Source organism: Oxyura jamaicensis, chromosome 5, assembly GCF_011077185.1.
Source record: "Oxyura jamaicensis isolate SHBP4307 breed ruddy duck chromosome 5, BPBGC_Ojam_1.0, whole genome shotgun sequence".
Lineage (NCBI taxonomy): Eukaryota > Metazoa > Chordata > Aves > Anseriformes > Anatidae > Oxyura > Oxyura jamaicensis.
Genome location: NC_048897.1, coordinates 58357504 through 58377705, shown reverse-complemented (window position 1 = coordinate 58377705; position 20202 = coordinate 58357504). Strand labels below are relative to the sequence as shown.

The 20202-nt window shown below is 35.9% G+C and overlaps 1 protein-coding gene across 6 annotated transcripts in view; it reads left to right on the top strand.

The window, feature by feature from the left end:
• Positions 1 to 20202, top strand: part of ANO3 (anoctamin 3) — a 231268-nt gene that overhangs the window by 149319 nt on the left and 61747 nt on the right. For all 6 annotated transcript variants that reach the window (XM_035328338.1, XM_035328334.1, XM_035328333.1 and 3 more), the window contains 2 exons: positions 5056 to 5192; positions 19452 to 19604. In XM_035328338.1, the coding sequence (XP_035184229.1) occupies positions 5056 to 5192; positions 19452 to 19604 (290 nt within the window). The remainder of the gene's footprint in view (positions 1 to 5055; positions 5193 to 19451; positions 19605 to 20202) is intronic.

The window sequence follows — 20202 nt, the reverse complement described above, 5'->3', positions numbered from 1 at the left end:
TCATCTTTAGGTAACATCAGCATGGGTTAAGTGTGGTGACATCTCTTCTGTGTCGTGAGATGGCTGAAAATCTGCCTTAGAACACTTTGTAATGTACACAGTGTCTGAGGGCATTGTCCAGCTGCCACTCTAGAGCTGGTTCACGCCTGGAGAGCTGGCAGCATGAGTGAAGCAGCTAAGCGATCCATTAGGAGTGTAGTGCTCACTGGAACTAGGTAAGGATTAGTCTTCTGAAAGCATAATATTGAGGTTCAAAATATCTAAGTACTTTGGGCATGTAATCTGCCCGTACCAATTCTGTATACCAACCTAACTCCTCCAGATCGCTAACAACCTGCCTGGCTCCCTTTTTAAAAATTAGGTATATTCTGTGTAATGGTTACAAGTCTCATGAGAAATTGTACACTAAGAAAAGCCTGCACTCATCAACTATGCTAGCATTTGGTATATAAGGATGCATATGCAGGTAGCTGAAAAACCTTTAACGGTATGTTTACAATATAGCATTCCAGGTACCTACCAGAATAAACTAAGATGGCCTAAATCCATCACAACCTCATTTATCTGAGTGTCTAGTAATATCCTCCTGCAGGTTATTTGTTGTTTCTGGGACTAAAATTGGGGCAAAAGGGGATTAATTTTTTGACCAATAATCTAATCCTTTCTAAAGCTTACAAGGTCCAACAAGAATAATCTTATCAGAATTTGTGAAACAAAATTATCAAGGAATAATTTTTATATGACTTTCCCTTTCCATAACAGTGTCAGGTTTCAGTTGAAAAAGATTTTCTATCCTACACCAGTTATCTAGAATGTGAATGGATAGTGTGTTACAGGGAAATTGGGACAAATACTTTTTATGTTGTAATTATCATAAAATTAAAATGCACTCTTGGCCCTTCAGAATTATGTGATGGAAAGGAAGGTAGCTAAAAGACTCCTAGAAATGAAAATCTCTCCATCTTTTTTTTTTTTTTTCTTATAAGTGCCCTTAAGGTAAGTCTCACTATCATGCATCAATCTTAATAAAAGTGTATGTCAGAAATGGTGGATATCTGTTGTGATGAATAAAGACTGAAGTTAATCGTCTTGCTTCTGTGTTCAAGGTAGAAAAACAGACTAGGTTTTCAAACCGCTTTGAGTAAGAGATCCACTTGATTAATGCTTAATTTTTTAAAAAGAAAGTCACGTTGTACCTAAGTCTGGATCCAGGTTGATGGTACAGATAGACTTAAATGTTCAGATATGCTAACGATAGTGTCAGTGCTATAAATACGTACCCAATTAAAGAGATGTCCTTGATTTACTGAATTGAATAGAGAAATTCCGATTGACTTCATTGAAAATTGAAATATGATTGGTGTTTGCCTCTAGAATTAGGATCTGTCACCCTTTTCTCTGCTTTAATATTCTCTTTATTGAAAATTTAAGCTTTTGCTTTTTCCCAGGGTAAAACCACCACAATAGCAAAGCACATGTAGGACAGGAGTTGTTACCAGCACAAGAGAGAACAAATTTTGCAGGAGGCAGGCCATTGCCTGAGGTCTGTTAAGGAGCAATGTGAACTCAGTTTTCCTGTTTTGCTCCTCTGGTGACTTCTTACCTGCTCTCTGCCCCTCCCCAAATCAGGCAGGCTAGTTGGTGGTTGGCACTAGAGTCCATCCAAGAACTACAAGAGTGGTGTAAGCTGGCAGTTGTTCTTGGCAGTAACAACCAATTTAGTTGTTGTGGGCCAGGGAAGCCATGATGGGAAATAAAGAAATGAAATGAAGTGAACAGTGGATTTCCCACAGTGTAGAGTGAAGAGCTTGAAGCAGACGAGCTTTTCTTATGATGTTTTGTGGAGCTGCAGCCAAATCAAGTCTCTGTGTTTGAATTCAAAGATGGGTACTTATAATGCATAAGAAAGAGAAACAGTCCATTTCACTGCCTTTGGGCTGTGTTGCATTAAAAACATCCTTCATCCCTGAGCAGTACAACTCCAGCCACAACATCCAGGGATGCTATCTTGTTTTGGCTTGCGGCAATCCCAAATGGCAAAAATGGGGCAAAAATAAATAAATCATAGAGATTGTAGAGGAAAGAATAGCAGAAAATAGTGTTACTTTATAGACTAAAATAATCCAAAAGAGTCATGGAAGTTTTAAAACTGTAGTTACTTAGGAAACTTTGCAGAAGCTAAATGACCGTGTTTGTATTAAAATGTAGCATGCATTGGTGATGCTAGTAAGAATTGAATTTAAAGTAACTTAGGTCATATAATTTTATCTTGAAGAGCGTGTCATTTTGCCTTCGTGGGTGGGAAAATTGCCCAAGAGAGACTTAATCTTTTAATAGAAGTGGTGGATACCTTAGTATAGGAGAAGCACCTGGTCATAGAAGAATTCCACTAATAGCATTGACTGCTTTTTAAAGTTTCATCTCATCATCTGCCAGGATAATTTTCTAAAATGAACAAATTTGATTTTGTATTCTTCACAAATTTTGGAACTGTTCAAAAGAAATTTATAAAAAGTTCAACTTAAGAAACAAAATGTTCCTCCCAGAACCACACACATTTCAATTATTTTTTCTAGCCTGTTCTGGTATATAAATGCCATGCAATCCATTTACATTTTTCTTGGGAATTTAATTATTTTTCTTAAATATTTTGTCTTAATGTATGCTGCAGAAGAGACAAACAGGACAGCAAGTTTATTCAAGGTATCTGCAAAGCATACTTCCTGACATTAATGCATATTCATGTTAAGAAAAATACACACGCTTGGATATACTTTTAAAATATGGATTGTATGCTATGTCTCTGACATTTTTTCAGACAGGTGTAGCATACACTCTAGTGCAATAATTAAATGTTGTGTTTTAATCTTCATTCCTTCCATTTTTACTCTGTTGATACCATTACCTTGTGGAATAGTGTTTTCAGTGCATAAAATAAGTCATCGACTTTTAAAATGTACAGCACTAAATGTTGATAAATTTTATAGTCTTTTTAACTCTAAATTTGTGCTTTTTTCATTGCTAAAACCTTTTTGGTCTACATTTCAGGCAACTTGGCAGGTCCATCTAAGTGGAAGGTAATCGTTTTTTTACAGAAAATGGATGGTACAATTTAAAGCTCGTGCCATCGAAAATTTTAAAATGTTCAGTAACTAAAGTATATTGAGCAATAAAACTTATTTCATAACTTAAAATTATTTAAATAAAACACAATGTACTTTTGCAAAGCTTTTTGTTTGTTTTAGATGTACTCAATCTCTAATCCTATAAAACTTTCCCTATAAAAGTGGACTTTTTAATGTTAGTAAAGTCTTCCTTTCAACTCAAATGGCTTATCTAGCTGTAAGAGGTTAGGTTTCGTAGGACTTTTTCCTTTTCATTTCACACATCTGGGAGTAAGTCAGATCAGCACATTTACTTAAGTATCCTGTTTCCTACCTTGTACTACTTAAAGCATTTTGCAGTCTTTTTACTATGGTCCCTTTTGTTGTCTGGAGAGTACTCTGTACATTAGGTTAAAACATTCTTTAGATTAAATAAAGGCTAAGTTTGGTGCTCTCACAATCAAAACAGGCTATTTCATATATTAAAAAGTCCCTTCACAGATTTACTGAGGTTAATATCAACATTAGAAATCACCGAGGGCTCATTTTGTGTAATCACAATGTAAGTAGAGAAAAACCAGCTTTCTGTAAATGTTCCAGTTTAATATTCCTTCTCAGAAATGTTTAGGCTACATGAGATAATTGTGGTTGTTTTTTTCTGTAATATTTACTGTGGAGAATTTAAGGGACAACTTAATGAAAAATACTTTGTTGTCGCAGATGAGCTTTTCTGAATATAAAATTCAGGAAATTCAAGATTGTGGTTCCCACAGCAACCATGGCTTGTTTCTTGGCTTCTATTTAGGGTTTAGAATTGCTGGGATAAATGCTGTTCCCAGTTCCCTTGACTTTTCCCATGTTGATATGAAAGCTGAGATGAGAACTTGGCTCAGGATTTATGGGTAACTTTTTGGTCTGAATAGTTTCTATTTGCAATTTGTCCAAGATATAATTGCGTGGGAATAATTATTCCATCTTTTTATCGTTAAAATGTTTTTGTTTTTTTTTTCAAAACTAACCATTTTCCAGCATTCAGTAGAAGTTGTATGGTCCGACATTGTACAGGCATTATACCTCATTTTACTTCTCTGCGTGTGTATGGTAAGCCTTGTCATGATCTTTTAGATGGAGAATGTGAAAGGAAATTCAATGTCTGAAAAACAATTCTCCTTCCAATAGAGGATATAGAGTGACTCAGAGACTTAACTGCAGTCCGTCTGTCTTGCCTGCCGTGATGATGCAGAAGGAAATCTGACTTGTAATAGTGGGTCTTAATAAGCTTTGATGAAGGTCCTCGGTCATGTGCAACTATGCTGGACTCTGCAAATATTTTTATAAACACTTTTGTTGAGTGACTAAAAAGAAATCCACTAAAGAAGAAGAGTACTTTCTTCATGGTGTCAACTATCTTCTACTACCGTTGGGTACACCTCTGAAGTTTTCACTGCAATACCTTAATATGCAAATTTTCAAATACTCTGTGTAATAATGTGCATAGCAGAATCTAGCATTTTGATCACTTCTGTAGTTTAAAAACATACAATAATGTTACCCTATATCCAGGATGCACCTGCCAATTTAATAACACATTTTGAGTCTTGACAATTATGAGTCAAGCACAAAAGCAGCTGAATTTGCATGGTGGGTTTTTTGTTGGTTGGTTGGTTGTTTTTTGTTTGTTTGGTTTTAACTACTGTGAAGGATGTTGTTGGATTATTTGATTTAAATGGTAGTAGAGAAGAATTTTCAGTAGGATTTCTACTAAAAAGAAAGTCAATTCTAGTTTAAGACAACCAGTTCAAATAAGAAGCTTTTCAGGAAAGGATAGAATATAAGTTATTGAAAACTTAACACTTAAGAGGAGTATTCCCCTGCAAATATAACTTTACTGTCAGTTTCTTTCCACGATAATCTAAAATGAGCCCACTGTTTTCTTCTGTTTTTCCTTCAGATGTAGGAAAGGACAAAGACACATACACAGATGATTCAGAGCATGGGAATTATGATGTTCGTACAGATCAGTCATTGCTCATTCAAAACAAGCTTGCCAGACAGAAAACAGAACCTCGGACTAAATCATCTTTAAAGGTAATGGACTGAAAACTTTATTGAATTTTATCAATTGCCATAATATGCTTAGATATTTTTTAAAATATGATTTTTAATGGGCTGGTTCAGCTAAAGTTTAAATAAATAGACATCCCACAGAAAGAAATGTGGGAGGCTCCTGTATTACAATTTGACCTATAGAAGCAGTGAATAGAATTCTCTGTAGCAAAAGTGACCAAAATTTTGTAGGATCAAAGGTTCTAATGATTTGCATTGACTCATTTAAATGACAGTAGTCTTCTTTTTTTAAAAAAAAATGAAAAAATAAAAAAATAGAGCATTTATGACATTGGACTCCCAGAATGGAGTGAAAAAAAAAATTATGTCAGCTGGGAGGCCTCAAGAAATTAGGAGAGTTTAGAAAAACTATTACGTGTTGCAGATGATCAGTCTGAAGTGTAGGGTTTTCATTCTAAGCAAAATCCACATGGTAGGTAGAAACATTAAATGAAAGACAAAATTCACTTGCTTATAGGAAAGTGTAGGAATATTCTCAGGAACTTCAACTGAATAACTGAAAAAAACATCTCTCCAGATAAAACTGACAAGTTATCTCACCTCGTAATTAGCTAATCATAGTATTGATCACAATGCATTTTCTACAACACTTCATCCTTTCTAATGCCAAAGAACTATGATTGATTTTCAGTTCAAAACAGATTTTATTTTTTTGTCTTGTTGTGGACTGGGAGACCCTTAATTCCCTTTTCTATCAAGCATAATTTCTTGTGAACATAAGACAAATGACCTGTTCTCAAGAAATTTGAATTACTTCTTTCTTCAAGCACTAGTGATTTCAATCTTCTAGTAGCAGAATTTGCAATACAGTTTTTACCAGCAATTCTATGGTTTTTCGGTATATATAAAAAAAATGTTAATACTGTGCTACGGATCTAGAACTGCCTCAATTACTTAAGGAGTCTGTTGTTCATCGACCGTACCCTTCAGCAGGACATTCATTACACAGTTCAGGCATCCATTCTGCTCGTGATACTTTGTGATTCTGTCATTGAATGCGTGCTTCGTTAAGAGTCTTTTAATCATTGTAAAGCTTGTTCTCTCAATCACACTGTATTACCATTACTACAGGATTCTCTAAGACAGGTTGATGTGATCCCTGAGACCACATTTCGTGGGATGCTTTGGAAAAAAGTTGTGTTTTTTTGTTGTTGTTGTTGCTGCCTTTTTTTTTTGTAGTTAATGTTTTAAATATAATAGCTACCTAATAATCACATAGATTGTTTTACAGATAATGGTATTTACAGTTTGGAAACCTAGGACCTGAGAATGAAGCTTCAGTAAACACAGAGAAAACATTATATTCTAATCTGAACCACAGCAATGAGAATTTATTGTGTTGACAGATTTTTCTTTTTTTTTTTTTCTTTTTTCAAGGCTAGATGAGTAAAGACAGAAAGAGCTTTTCTTTTGTTTTATTTTTTAACAAAATCTCATTTGATTTTGTAATTACTTAAACAAAGACTATGTTAAATGTGAGCTGAAAGGGAAAAAAATGAAGAATTTGCAGGACTTAAAGTATGTTATTGACAAATATTTTGCATAACAGGTAAGGCTGATTAAAATAAAAGGCTTAGTTGGCAGATAATGTCTGTCTAGTAACAGACTTTTCCACAGACTCTTCATTCTGCTAACACAAGATAACTCTTCGTGTAAAATATAAAAGGACCACTAATTGTGTGTTCCCCAAGCAATGCATTTAGGACTGATACAAAGTTTAAAGGCAACCAGTAAGTTAACTTTCTTTCAAAGTTTAAAGGGTACTCTTGTATTTATATGAAGCTTAAACAAAAAATACAGTTTTTATATCTCAGTCTTTGTACTTCCTGACCCTAAATCTAAATCTTCTGAAGCCACATCTGGCTTTTAAGCTTGACAGCAACTTTTATCACAGCAATTACTTAGGAAGCTTCCTTTGGCTTTTCTTTTGTTTTTGTAAATGAGGCAACCAAGCAAGATTCTCCTGTTTACTGTTTGCCTGCCTCCACAGGAAAAAGGCAAGGGAGATTTTGATTAGTCATGTAGTAGAAGATAAGGTTACTAGTCTTCCTTTGAAATATTGCGCAAGTCCTTCTGGCAGTTAGTGGAAGATGTTGATGGGAAACTTTCTCTAAACCGATACAAGACTAGCAAAAGGAGTGATCTGTTTCCTTTTGAGATGGTTGAAAGTTATAGTGGAAAGTAGAGAAGAAAGCTTTACAGCTGGTTAAGTATTCATATATTTGGAGAAATAACTGATTTATCATTATATTAAATAAATAAATAAATAAAAGTTGTCTTAGTCTGACCAGAAAATGAAGATCGGAAATACTGCTTTGACAAAGTGTACAAGGATAAAAGCTCATTATTCTTCTTTGCTTATTCATGATTCTAATTTAGGCTTGTTTTGGAAGGTTTTTTTTTTTTATAATGCTTGAGAGTTTCAGGGACAAATAACTAAAAACAGTTATTTGCAATCAATGCTTGATGCTATTATCTGTCTGAATGATAAGCTACTTGAATACTTCAAAAATAACAACCTTGTCCTGCTGGCACAATGAAAGCCAATACACATTTATTTTACGTATTTTTAAAATTGTCTAGTGTTTCAGATTGCATCTATGATGTGCACTCTCCATAAATCTAACTTGCATCACTGCAGTTTTAAATCTTTAGAAACATCAGATAATTTAGATATAGCACCTGGATGCCAATATTCATCTTGATAGTCATCTACTTTACTCGTTTCCTTTGTTATGATGTATAACTCAGAATCCCCTTTGGCGTGATAGGGTGAGATCAGTACAGAACCCACAAATTTAATATTGACAAACTGGAAATTGTTCAGACCCATTAAAAAGCTACCTTCATTAGTTATCCCTGCTGTCTTCTCAGCACCAACTGCTACTGAGATTGTGTAGATGTACGACTACTTCTTAGATGTGATTCTGTCATGGGATCTCATGCAGAGGGGTTATGCCAGCAGGTGGCAGCTGAGCAGAATATGGAGTAAGTAGTATCTGCTACTGCGAGTGAAATGTAGGGAGCAAGCAGGTCCCTAATGGTAAAGCTGATATATGAAATGTTCTAGCTTCACGAAGAAAGAAAAGTGACCTAAACACATATTTTATGGCTTACATGGGAAGCAACACATGCCTAATGAAGTCAGCCTACTGTGGTCAGTAGCAGTGAATTCTTTCTGTACCAATGACTATAACAAGTACAGTGGCAAGAGGAATATGTGAGATATTTTCCAGTATTTATCATTATGGGTTCAGGAACTGCAAAGAAATGTACCTGCATAGTAGTCTAGTTTACTGCTCTTTGTAGTATCCACTGATATCTTCTATAATACAGCATGTCCAAACCAGCTTTGTATTGGATAGGATCTGACACAAGTTCTCTTTTAGTCTCTGAAAATGTTATGTATAAACTTTAAATAAGACCTTAAATAAGCAATTGCCTAAAACATGGACAATTGTTTCCATTTAGCTGAACATAATGCTGAAAATTCAATATAATTTGAGCAAAACTCAATGTGTTCAGTGTAGATTATTACAGTCCTTATTAACTTAAAACTACCAGTGAAAACCTGAAATATATTTTTTATGCTTTTTATTGGATTCTTTTGGACTCTGAACATATCCTGCAAAACAAATTTTCTGCAAAACAAATATTTACTGTTCAAAATTTTGTGTAGGTGGTTTTGAAAATTTGAATAAATCAAATTTAATATCTGTAGAATAAGTGTATTTTTAATCATATTTTTTCTTTTCCACTCTTTTGCAAGAAATATCTTCTGTTTTCATTTTCTTCACGTTTAAGTGCATGTGATTGAGTTGCACAGTTTCTTAAGCTTGATTTGTGCTATATGTTCTAATCCTGTCAATTTATCACTAAGCTCATTTACGTAATTTCACTCATGATCTTGCTCTTGTGTTCAGTGGAGGCCAGACATACATGCTCAAAGAGAAGGTTTGGCAATAGAGTTGTTTTAGTGTATAAATAAGAACAAGATGTTGTCAGCTGACAACAATGTACTGGAAAGGAGAATAGCAAAGGGAGTCTGATAGATAAGGAGTAGTCTGTTAATGCATTCTAACAACAGAAAAGAAAATAAATTTTAAAAGGAATGATAACAGATAAAATCATTATCCCAGAATAGAACGACACGGTCAAGTGCAACAAAAGTTAACTTCATGTTTATGCGTCCAGTGCACGGTTCTCATCTGCTGTGAGGTTTGACTTAAAAATAAAGAAATAATCAGGAAATAAGGGAAAGTAGTAAGAAGTTTAATCACAGTGAAAGCTGGAAGTTTAACAAAATGGAAAAGAAAATGTTCAGTGGTCATGTCACTTCCTATTTAGGTCTTCCTAGTAGACCTAAAGAGCAAATAGAGGTAATGGAATATTCAAAATGAAAAGCCTCCTCCTGTCCAAGCATCCTCCATTGCCACTTCCCCCTATAGTAATACTGAGCAGACTTCCAATATTTTGCAGTAGATCACATAAACCTGAAACTAAAATATATGTATTTTTCATATTATATACACATACATATGTATTTTTCACACTTACATCCTAAGTCTAAATAAAGCGAAAAAGAAAAAACAAGTGAAAAAATTAAGGTAATGACTAATTGTATAGTTTATTCCTAACACTGCAGTTTTACTGGGGAGATATCTCTTCCTCTCAGTTCAGAGAACAGCCTGAGTTCTGCGCAGGACAATGTGGTATATGCAGAAGTACATTAGCATGGGTAATTATGGCAGCATGTCACATTAACCAAGTTATGTTGTCTCTGATGCCCAAGATAGTCTGGATAACTTTGTAAGTACAAATAGGTCCCCAGTTTTCTGTTCTAGTTTATTATGGTTATTTGAAAAAGCAGGGCAAGGGGGAGAGCAATATTCACTTAAAATCAATCATTCTGTATTTTTGGAATTAGGTAATGGAAAGGATAAACATAAAAATCTACTTTAGTTTATCCATTCCCAAACTTTTTAAGCACAAGGTGATTACTAAGCCATATTTTTTGAAAATTTCTCAAAAAGTTCATCTTGGATTACTTGTAAGTAGAACGTGATTTTTTAAATGTTAAAAATGTTACTATTTTGTTTAAGTGCACTGCTATAGCCTGAAATCTTGTTAAAATGTTTTCACTGCTAGTTCCATGTAACTGAAGAAGTCTGTTATCTTGATGGAGTTACAGGTTTGATTTTAAACATCCTGAAATAAAGTAAGCTTTAATTTGGAATTCCACTTTTGTTTATGGAAATCAGCCTGTTGTAATTAGCATTAGTAACATATTTGTTCCCAGAAAATACTTAAAGCTAAGAGTTGAGTCATAAAATCTGAATGTAGATACAAACCATTGAAATGATGATATCCTTAGGCACGAATATTACTTAGGATGTTAATGCAAAGTTCATGGTAACAGTATTAGGGAGAATTAGTAATGAAAATAAGAGAGGTGGTTTTCACGAACCACCCAATAATCTCTCTACTTAATAATATTTAATGAACAGGAGTAAATTGTACTGATAGAAAAATTTATTTTATTTCTGGTAGAGTCACCATTCTACTTACAGTTAGAATGGGAAAGCCGTTCATTTAGATCTTGCAATTTTAGGTAGTCATATCACCTAAGAAGTTCACATAGCACATTTCTGCCCTAGTTCCTCAAATTGTTTCCATGGCTACATCAATCTCATACATGATTTAGTAGTCCTGAACTCATCCATTGTAATCTCTGAAGCATCTCTTAAAAATCAAGAGATGAAGAGATACAGAAAACTATTTTTCTTTGCCTCACCTTTGACTACCGGTGGGTTTTAATTGTAAGCTTCATTCTTCTTCTCTCACGTCTCCATTCCAAGCAGATTTTCTCTGCAAGCACACAAAGTGTTTTTATATGCTGTAGGATGTTCTACACAGCCCTATTTAGGCTGTAAGACTCCATGCCAGTAAGTTTTATGGTGATGTTTATAACAGAGTTTAGGGTGTCATCAGTAGGTCAGTGAACATATTGTTGATGCCATGAGGAAGCAAAAACATTTCAAGGTCTATTTAGTTTTTTTTCAGTGTTCTTCAAAGGTTTTTTGGTTCTACAGCTGCTATCAAAGTGGTGCTATTATGAGTGGTGATGCTGGGGCAGAGTAATATGTTTGTGCTCTTTATTATACGTGGAAGATACTGATACAGTACTCACAAAATCTTGGAGTAGATAAGTTTATACAGTGATGTCTGTTATTTGAAGATAAATTTGAAAGGTCTATTAAAAATGAGAATGACTATTCACTTATAAACTAATTTACTTATATCTAATGAATACCTACACGTTTGCTTATACGCTGGAGGCTAATAATTTGTATTCACGGAGTAACTGCTACCATTTTGGATAGCACAAAATATTTTATCCAAGATTTCATACATTATTTGGATATTTTCTGTTTGTTTGTTTCTTTTTTTTGTTTGCTTGATTGTTTTTTTATGATAAAATAGGATGTTAGATGGGTAAATTGTACCTCAAGTGATCTTCTCAAACCTGGACACTTGAAGATTGACCTTAAACTTCGTATAGGTGCTAGGCAAAGGTATAAATACTGTGCTGCAGAATTGAAGAGAGGAATACCTTTAACCTTTAAACTAAAGCATGAAAATTAGTTTACCTGAATTATATTCTATTCCTACGGTGATTTCACCAACTGTCTGTGAAAGATACTGGACAAATTCATTACTTTCTCCTTAGCCTTGTTGACTTGGACAGAAATTTTGTCAATTGCTTTCCATGGCCCTCTTGTATGTGGGAATTCTGTTTGTGCTCCTTCAACTGATACTATGCATTATCTAGACATGGTTTAAGTGCCCTTGACAGCTAACAGACTATCTGCAGGGAAGTGTTAATATTAAAGAAGGTAAAGCTGTGAACTTGGAAACAGAAACCTGTAAGTTCCACCTTACCTAGTGCCTTACCAAAGCCCAAGGGGTAGTAGGAACTGGCCAAGCAAGAGAACCATTTGCTGCTTTCAATCTATGCTAATGTTTGTAATTTTGCATGCATTGGAGTGTCAGATAGCAAAGAAATTGTATTAAGAATATTTAAGTGGTTTGTTGTTTCTTTTTTTTTTTTTTTTTTTGAGAGGTAACACACAAAAGATTACTTATACAGACTATGTAATTAAAACTTCATTTAATGTTTAATTTATGTAGTCATCTTTATCATTTGAAATACAGATCGGTTTTGTACATCAGAAATGTGAATTGTAAATACATTAAAAAATGACAGCGTGAAACGTTGTGACTTACGGAAGGGAAAAAAAAATGAGCCACACCGTTTATCAGAATCAAACCAAATTTAAAAGTTTTTGATATTCTTCTCTCACGTCTTCTTTAAAGTTACCTCTATTTTTATTGTCTTTGCTAAATACCATGCATTACGTTACCAGAGAGACTGTCTGGATTCAGTGCTTCCACTTCCAGTAGCAGCATCACTTGTTCTGTTGTTGCATTCTTCCTTTCCCTTCCCTTCTTGTAGCTTCCCTGGTGGATTGGGAGGAAGCAAAGGCATTTGAATAAGTCTCTTTTTAATATGGTAAATTTATCATAATTATTTTTCCCCAGCACACCTCAGCTGTCTTAGGAATGAAATTAATTATGTTCAAAACCTTATAAGATCTCAAAGAGAGAAATTTAGTACATTTCAGCTGTAAGACAAGAATTTGGGGCTCAGCTGTCTGCACCCATCTATATTTTGGATCATAGATTCTACTTTCTTGGTATGTTTCTTTTCCTTTACATAATTTTACAAATTTAAATGCAAATTACAGCACTTATGTGGAAGGAAGTTGAACTTCATGTCTACTGTAGAGGCAAAATAAACAACGTTCTGTGGGGTCTTAATTTTTGTGTGCTCTATCAGTCAGCACTAACATAACTGAATGCTTCCATTGTTGATTATGGCTGGGAAATTATATTCTTGTATGTTCTTAAAAATGCAAAACTTCCTTACATTCTTTTTAGAAAGTAAATGACAGTCCTTTAAGTCAGAAATTGAAACACAGACTGTTCTATTGCCTGAGCTATACCGCAGTGTAAAAGTTGTTTCTTGCCATACGGGTACCTTGGGTCAGAATAACCTGCTCTGGCCTGAGCCCAAGACACCTTGTGCATGCTGCCAGACTAGCACTTGCCCTGCCCTGTCTGTGTGTTATTTATGACTATGGATTTTGAGGTTGGTAGACAAAACTATGTCTCAAATATATTTTAACGCAACTTAAAAGTGCATCAGCAGCAAGCTACTAACCATAATAGTTGTCAGTCTCTGTGTTAATGTGTACATGTGTATAAAGTAGAAATTGTGCTCATTCTCATTGCTATTGTTGGCAAATTTCAGGAACCTTTGAAGCAAATCTTAAAATATAATTACTAAAGGTCTACTTTCCAGCTCTTCATTTAGCCTTCATATATTAGACTGTGTAAATGAAAACCATATGTAAAATGAACAAGCTAGTCAATTTCTTCCACGACAGACGTGATTTACTGCATGTTGTAAGTTAGAATAAATGAATTTATTAGAGAAACACATGGCATCTAGTAATAGGGCTTTTCCTAGGTTAAAATCACAGTTAGGTACTTTGATGTTTTGCCTGAATAAAAATTTTGTCACTGTTCAAACTAGAGTCAGTTATGACATGAATTTAGGGAAATGTTAAGTTGATGAATCCAGTATGTGAAAGTAAAGCTTCAGTTGGGGATTTCTGTATATCTGGTCAGTTGGTGTCTGTACTATTTCATTGTATAAATGAATGCAAAGAAAATCTGAGTCCTCAAATGGGTGTTAATTAATCCCTTAGAATAATGAACACAAGAACACAAACTGCAGTGGGCTATTTCTAAAATCAGTCAAATGAGTAGTGACTGAAATTGCGAGCTCAAGAAAATTAAACTGCAATAAAGAGGTTCCTTTTTATCGTGAAGGGAAATCTTATAAGAGGTTAGTCTTTTGCCTTGGCTTGAATGCTTTTAGTGTGGTTCAGCATTAAAATCTGACTTTAGGTTACAATATAGGCAATATTTAATATTTTAATATTTAATATATTGTTCAATATTAAATATTATAGTATATAATTATAATATAGGATATGCATAAAGTGTTATTTGTATATTTGTAATGAAAATAATAATATTTTTCCTGTAATCATAATTTATGTTATAGGTTGTGTCTGAATATAGGTAGTTGTGAAGTTTGTGAATGAAGTCTGTTGTAAGAGGACTGCACATATTTAGTCTAAGTGTAGTGGTTGCTTTGAAACAGTGATATTTCATTTAAATAATGCATGTTAAGAGTGCAACTAATTTTAAATGGATATTTGAATCAATTTGTTTCCTTAACAGTATTACAGTATGTGGTGGTTTTACTTGGGTGGGCAGCCGAGTTCCACCACGGCTGCTCTCTCACTCCCCCTCCTCAAAGGGGGAGCAAATACAATGAAAAGGGCTCAAGGGTTGAGATAAGGACAGGGAGATCACCCAACAATTATCGTGATGGGAAAAACAGACTCAGAGTGGGGAGACAGTAAGATTTATTGGCTATTACTAACAAGCTAGAAAAGCGAGAAACAAAGGAAAAACAAAAACAAAACAAACAAAAAAAAAAAACACAACAACAACAACAAACGCCTTCCCCCTATCCACCCTCTTCCACCTCCTCCCCCTGAGTGGCATGGGGGAATGGGGATTGTGGTCAGTCTATGGTGCTTTGTCTCCACTGCTCCTTCTCAGTCCCTCTCATCCCCTGTGCTGTGGGGTCCCTCCCGTGGGATGCAGTCCTTGCCGAACTGATCCTGCGGGGGCTGCCCACAGGCAGCAGCTCTTCAAGAACGGCTCTGTACCACGGGGTCCATCCATCCCCCAGGAGCAAGCTGGTCCAGTACAGGTGCCCCACAGGCGGCAGCTCCCCCCAGACCCCTGCTCCTGCGTGGGCTCCTCTCCACGGGCTGCAGCTCCGGCCCGGGGCCTGCTCCTGCAGGGGCTCTCCATGGGCCGCAGCCTCCTCCAGGCCACATCCACCTGCTCCACCGGGGGCTCCTCCACGGGCTGCAGTGTGGAGATCTGCTCCATGTGGGACCCATGGGCTGCAGGGAGACAGCCTGCTCCACCAGGGGCCTCTCCACAGCCCGCAGGGGACTTCTGCTCTGGCGCCTGGAGCACCTCTCCCCTTCCTTCTTCGCTGACCTTGGTGCCTGTAAGGCAGTTTCTCACTCCTCTTTCTCTCTCCCAGCTGCTGTGTGTCACAGCGTTGTTTTTTTCCCTGTCTTAAATATGCTCTCACAGAGGCTCAAACATCACGTACTGGCGCGGCTCTGGTCAGCAGCGGGGCCCTTATCTAACATGGGGCAGCTTCTAGATCCTTCTCGCAGAAGCCACCCCTATGGCCCCCTGCTACCAAAACCGTGCCACGTAAACCCACTACACAGTAATGATAAGATATTACATATTTTAAGAAACCACAGATATTTGTATGATTATAGCCATGAAGCAGCAGCAATTGAAGTTACTTTCACCCAGGTTCAAAACAAAGGCAACAAGATGGCTCCCCGAGCAGTGACCCATGGAAATCCTTATGAAAGGTGTTGTGGAAACGAAATGGTTACATTGATTCAGGGGTAGCTGGACAATGACATCTATGTAAGACAAATTCCATAGGATATTACCAAATACATAAAAAGGCAAATAATGAAGAAAACCAAAGAATTCTGGAAAAATTGTAGTTGATAGGCCTCAGTTAATATTTTACTCTGTTGCAAAACTCTGTCTTATAAACAAGTTTACAGTTTTGTGAGGAAATGTTTCACAGCCTAGATACTCTTTAAAGTTTTTGAGTTTAAAGATTTTTAAAGAACAAGATGAAGTTAAAACTTTGAGCTTGCAAGATGAGCTATATGGCAAGACTCCAAAAGGAATTTTAATAATAATAATAATATTTTTTTAAAAAGGCAGGTGGATACTGTTTCAGGAAAACTGGGAAACTAAGATGGTAGGAAGGAGGAGGAGGATTAGAGACAAATATCAACGTTGGTCTGTCTGTTTTTAAACAAATTTTCCAGGTGAAAATCTTGAAAAGAAAAGAGGCGGGTAAGGACTTGGCACAAAATATTTCTTTCAATGCTTCTCTTTTCCAGAGTGCTTACAAAAGGGTAGAAGAATGAATCACAGAGTTATTGGCCTAAACCAACAGTTAAATAATAAATGTGCTATTGCCCATTAAAAGACTGATTCACTGCACTAGGTGTAGGTAGTGGCTAATATACCTTGACTGGTATATTTAATTGACATTACTGCTCCCCGTTCTCCTAATGCCCTATGGAGCTCCTTCAGATCAACCCAAGAAGCATGTAATCACCAGATCAATTATTTTACTGGCCCAGGCGTTCCTCCTAGCATAGGTGGAGAGTGTTGCTCGAGAATTACACTGAAGTGCAACTAGCCAAGTGGAAGTAGCACTGAAGTCCTGAAATCAGTGTAGTTTGGGTTCACTGCACGATTGTGGTAAATGGCTGCGCTGTTGCACAGTTCATCTGTGCATCTGTAAGAACAAGATCCTGTGCAAGTGGTTAGAGATGAACAGATGGAAAATTTCTTTCTACTGACAGTGCAGATCATTATTTATTGAATGCTGCCCCCAAAGATTTCTGTTCAGTGCAGATGAACCTGAGGGCATATTCGCACGCTGCTGTTAATCAGAGGAATGAAACAGTAGTTCTTAATTCACTTTGTCCTTGCAGTAATGTGTTTTTTTTCCAAGACAGAAGAAGAGCATGTGTTTCAGAACTGAGGGGGGGGGGAAGGCTAAAAATTATCATCTAAAAGAAAGGTAGAAGGATATTACAAGAGAAGTTAAATTTAATTTGCAGAATGTCTGTACGGAAGCTGCATCAGCAGGAACTGTAAGAAATATTCCAAATCTCCCCTGTGGGGAAATTTTGAGCAGACTTCTCGTATATGATTTTGCTTCATTCGTGGACAAAAAAAAGCTGGTTCTAGTCTGCTTTTGTGATTTACTTATGCTTCATTGCTGAAGAGCAACTTCTACCCCAAAGAAGCGTACTTTGTATGCTTTTCAAAGCAGTCAAGTCATTGCAAAGAGGAGACGTAGATAGAGGACGTAACAGGTAGAAGGGGTAATGAGAGATTATTTGCAAGCAGCAAGGAAAATGTACAAATGAGCACTTTTGGCACTACTGCTGGCACCCTTTGAAGAATACAGGAGCAAGTTGAAGATGACAGAGTAAGGCTGTCTGATTGGTCTGAGTCATTAAAAAGAGGGGTGTCATTAAGACAAGGGTAGTTAGACCTGTCAGTGATGCCAGTAAAGAGCATGCCAGGGACTGTGCCAAATCCAAACTATAAAAGCCCAGCAAGCTAGGCAAAACTAGGAAAATCCAACAACCCTGCTTTATTGTTGAGTTTTGTCTTCCAGGGGCAGAATGGTATAGAAAGAGGATTTCTGCATTATAGATAATGTCATGTTATTTGGGGCATTTTTTTTCTTTAAATAGAATGAGTAAGGGATGAGAATGAGTGGGCCTGTGTATAAGGATCGTGCTACTCTAGACATAATTTCAAATGCAAGTTGGATTTCTAGTATAAGTTTTAAAACATCTTCCAATTTACTTCAAAATTTGCACTGCTCCAAATAAGATTTCAATGTCTTATCTTTTAGTCAGATGTCTACAGAATGGTTGTAAAAAGGGGTGAGGGGATAAAAGTCTATCTTCCCTTTCTTTTTGTGGGCTATTGCTCGTGTTTGTTTGTTTGTTTGTTTTTGTCTAATAAAAGAATTAGTGACAGCAAAGGTTCATGCAGGTAGGACAAAGTTTGGATTTCTAAACCCATTTTGTTTTTACATATTCATTCATAAAATACATAAGCAGGTATGCTTAGAGAAGGTAACAGATGACACTTTTCAAAACTCATAAGAGCACCTGGAAAAAAAAAAAAAAAGATAATTGATGCCATCACCAACTGCTGAGGAGAAAAAGAAGCTTAATTGTACTTCAATTGAAGCTTAATGTATTTAAATAATGTTCCCAGAGGTGTGATGATACAATTTTGTAACCATGGGTGGTCTGAGAAGGATATTTCTTTGGTTTTGGCTTTGGGAGGGAAAAAACAAAGAAGAATCTTCTTTAAAAATTTCAGATTTTGCAGACTGGGAGATTCTCAGAAACACTAAATTTGTGAAGTTAGCTGTGAGGTATGTGGGAGTAAAGAAAAACAAATCACAAATAAATGAGCTGGTATCCAGTATTTGTACTGCTGATATCACACACTAGCATATGGTTCTGTTTATCAAAGCAGAGTGTTATCCTTGGATAAAAATCCAAGTTTTATAAATTTCATATCAAACAATCCAAATACAGTGAATTTTCATGACTAACATCCTATTTGCTAAAAGATAATGCAGCATGAATAGACTTCAGGTCATGCACGTGTGTGTGTGTGTGATACATCTTTCTTAAAACTGCCATATGTGTTCTGGACAGTTTTTGTTAGAACGAGTTTGCATTCTCCAGAAGTCAACAACTGTTTCTCAGTTTACTTTTTCAAATTTCAAACTCTTCCTAGAATGACACCAGTTGATATAGTCACTGTCTATTCTGATTCATGCAAAAACAGAATGTAAAAATAGCTTTCAGCAGCAGCATGTAAAGCAGGGTTTTCCATATCGAGGTCAGAGAATCCCTTGTGTTTACAAGCATGGTGGGAAGGAACTAGACAAGATTTAAGCATCACTAACATGGCATTGAAAAGCACTTCAACTGGAATATCCAAGAAAGCATTCACATCAATCATGTTTCTCTTCTAATTTATTGAAACTTGGTTTAATTTATTTGCCTTTAAAATTTATTAATTCCAACTGGAAAGTAAGTATTGACAGGAGCTCACATCTATGTAATCTATACAGTAATTTTAGGGGGGGTTGCAGAGCTGAAGGTAATGGCTAGATTATGATTGTTACAGAGTCATTTTAGTTTGCTTTATTCTAATTGATTGGAAATCCTGGACTAACAATGCATAAGAACCGTCTGTTCTTGTGACTTGTTCTTTATATGTTCATCTTGTGGGTATGTGGGCATTTCCATGCTTTAGGAAATGCTGTGTGGCAGGGAATTCATGACGGGTCCGTTCATCTTTATGAATGACATGTCTAGCATATTTTTATTTTATCTTACCCAGACTGATGCAATGGCATCATCAGGCCTCTTCTTCAAAGATGGAAAAAAGCGCATTGATTACATCTTGGTCTACAAAAAGTCAAGTCTACAGGTAGAAAAAAGAAGCACATTTGAGAAGAATTTGAGAGCAGAAGGGCTGATGTTAGAACGAGAGGTGAGTTTTCTAGCTTACGTGGTATAAGGTTATTTAGATATAGTATATAGTATTTAAAATACTGACTTATTTGATTGAATTTATAAAATTTCTGGTATCTTACAAGTCTTTGTGGTCAGGCTGGTCCCTCTATTTGTTTAATGCTATTATATTAACGATTGTTTGATAGCATGTGTTTAACATGTTAACATGCTCCTGCATGCTTATATGCATATGTGCACATGCATGCCCCCACCCATTATAGAGCCAGTTTTAAATTGGAGCAGGTTTAGTGCAGTATCGAGGGAAACTTCCAGCTCCTGACACCTACAAAACACAAGAAGCTTCTTTAACCCATATTATTAATTTAATATATAGCCTCCACGTCTTTCTGCAGGGTGCATGGTATTAAATCCCTCTGCATTTTTAAAGGGCTAAAAATGTCAAATTAATCCATCCCTAGTTTACGTGACCTAATCTGCACTGTGCTCTTTGAGCTAGAATAGTTTACAATTTAAGTGCTACTGTTCAGGCTTCTAAATTTTCCAGAACACACTTCAAAACAACTAAAATAATAATAATAATAATATTTTTTTAAAAAAGCTAGCCTGTTATTCTG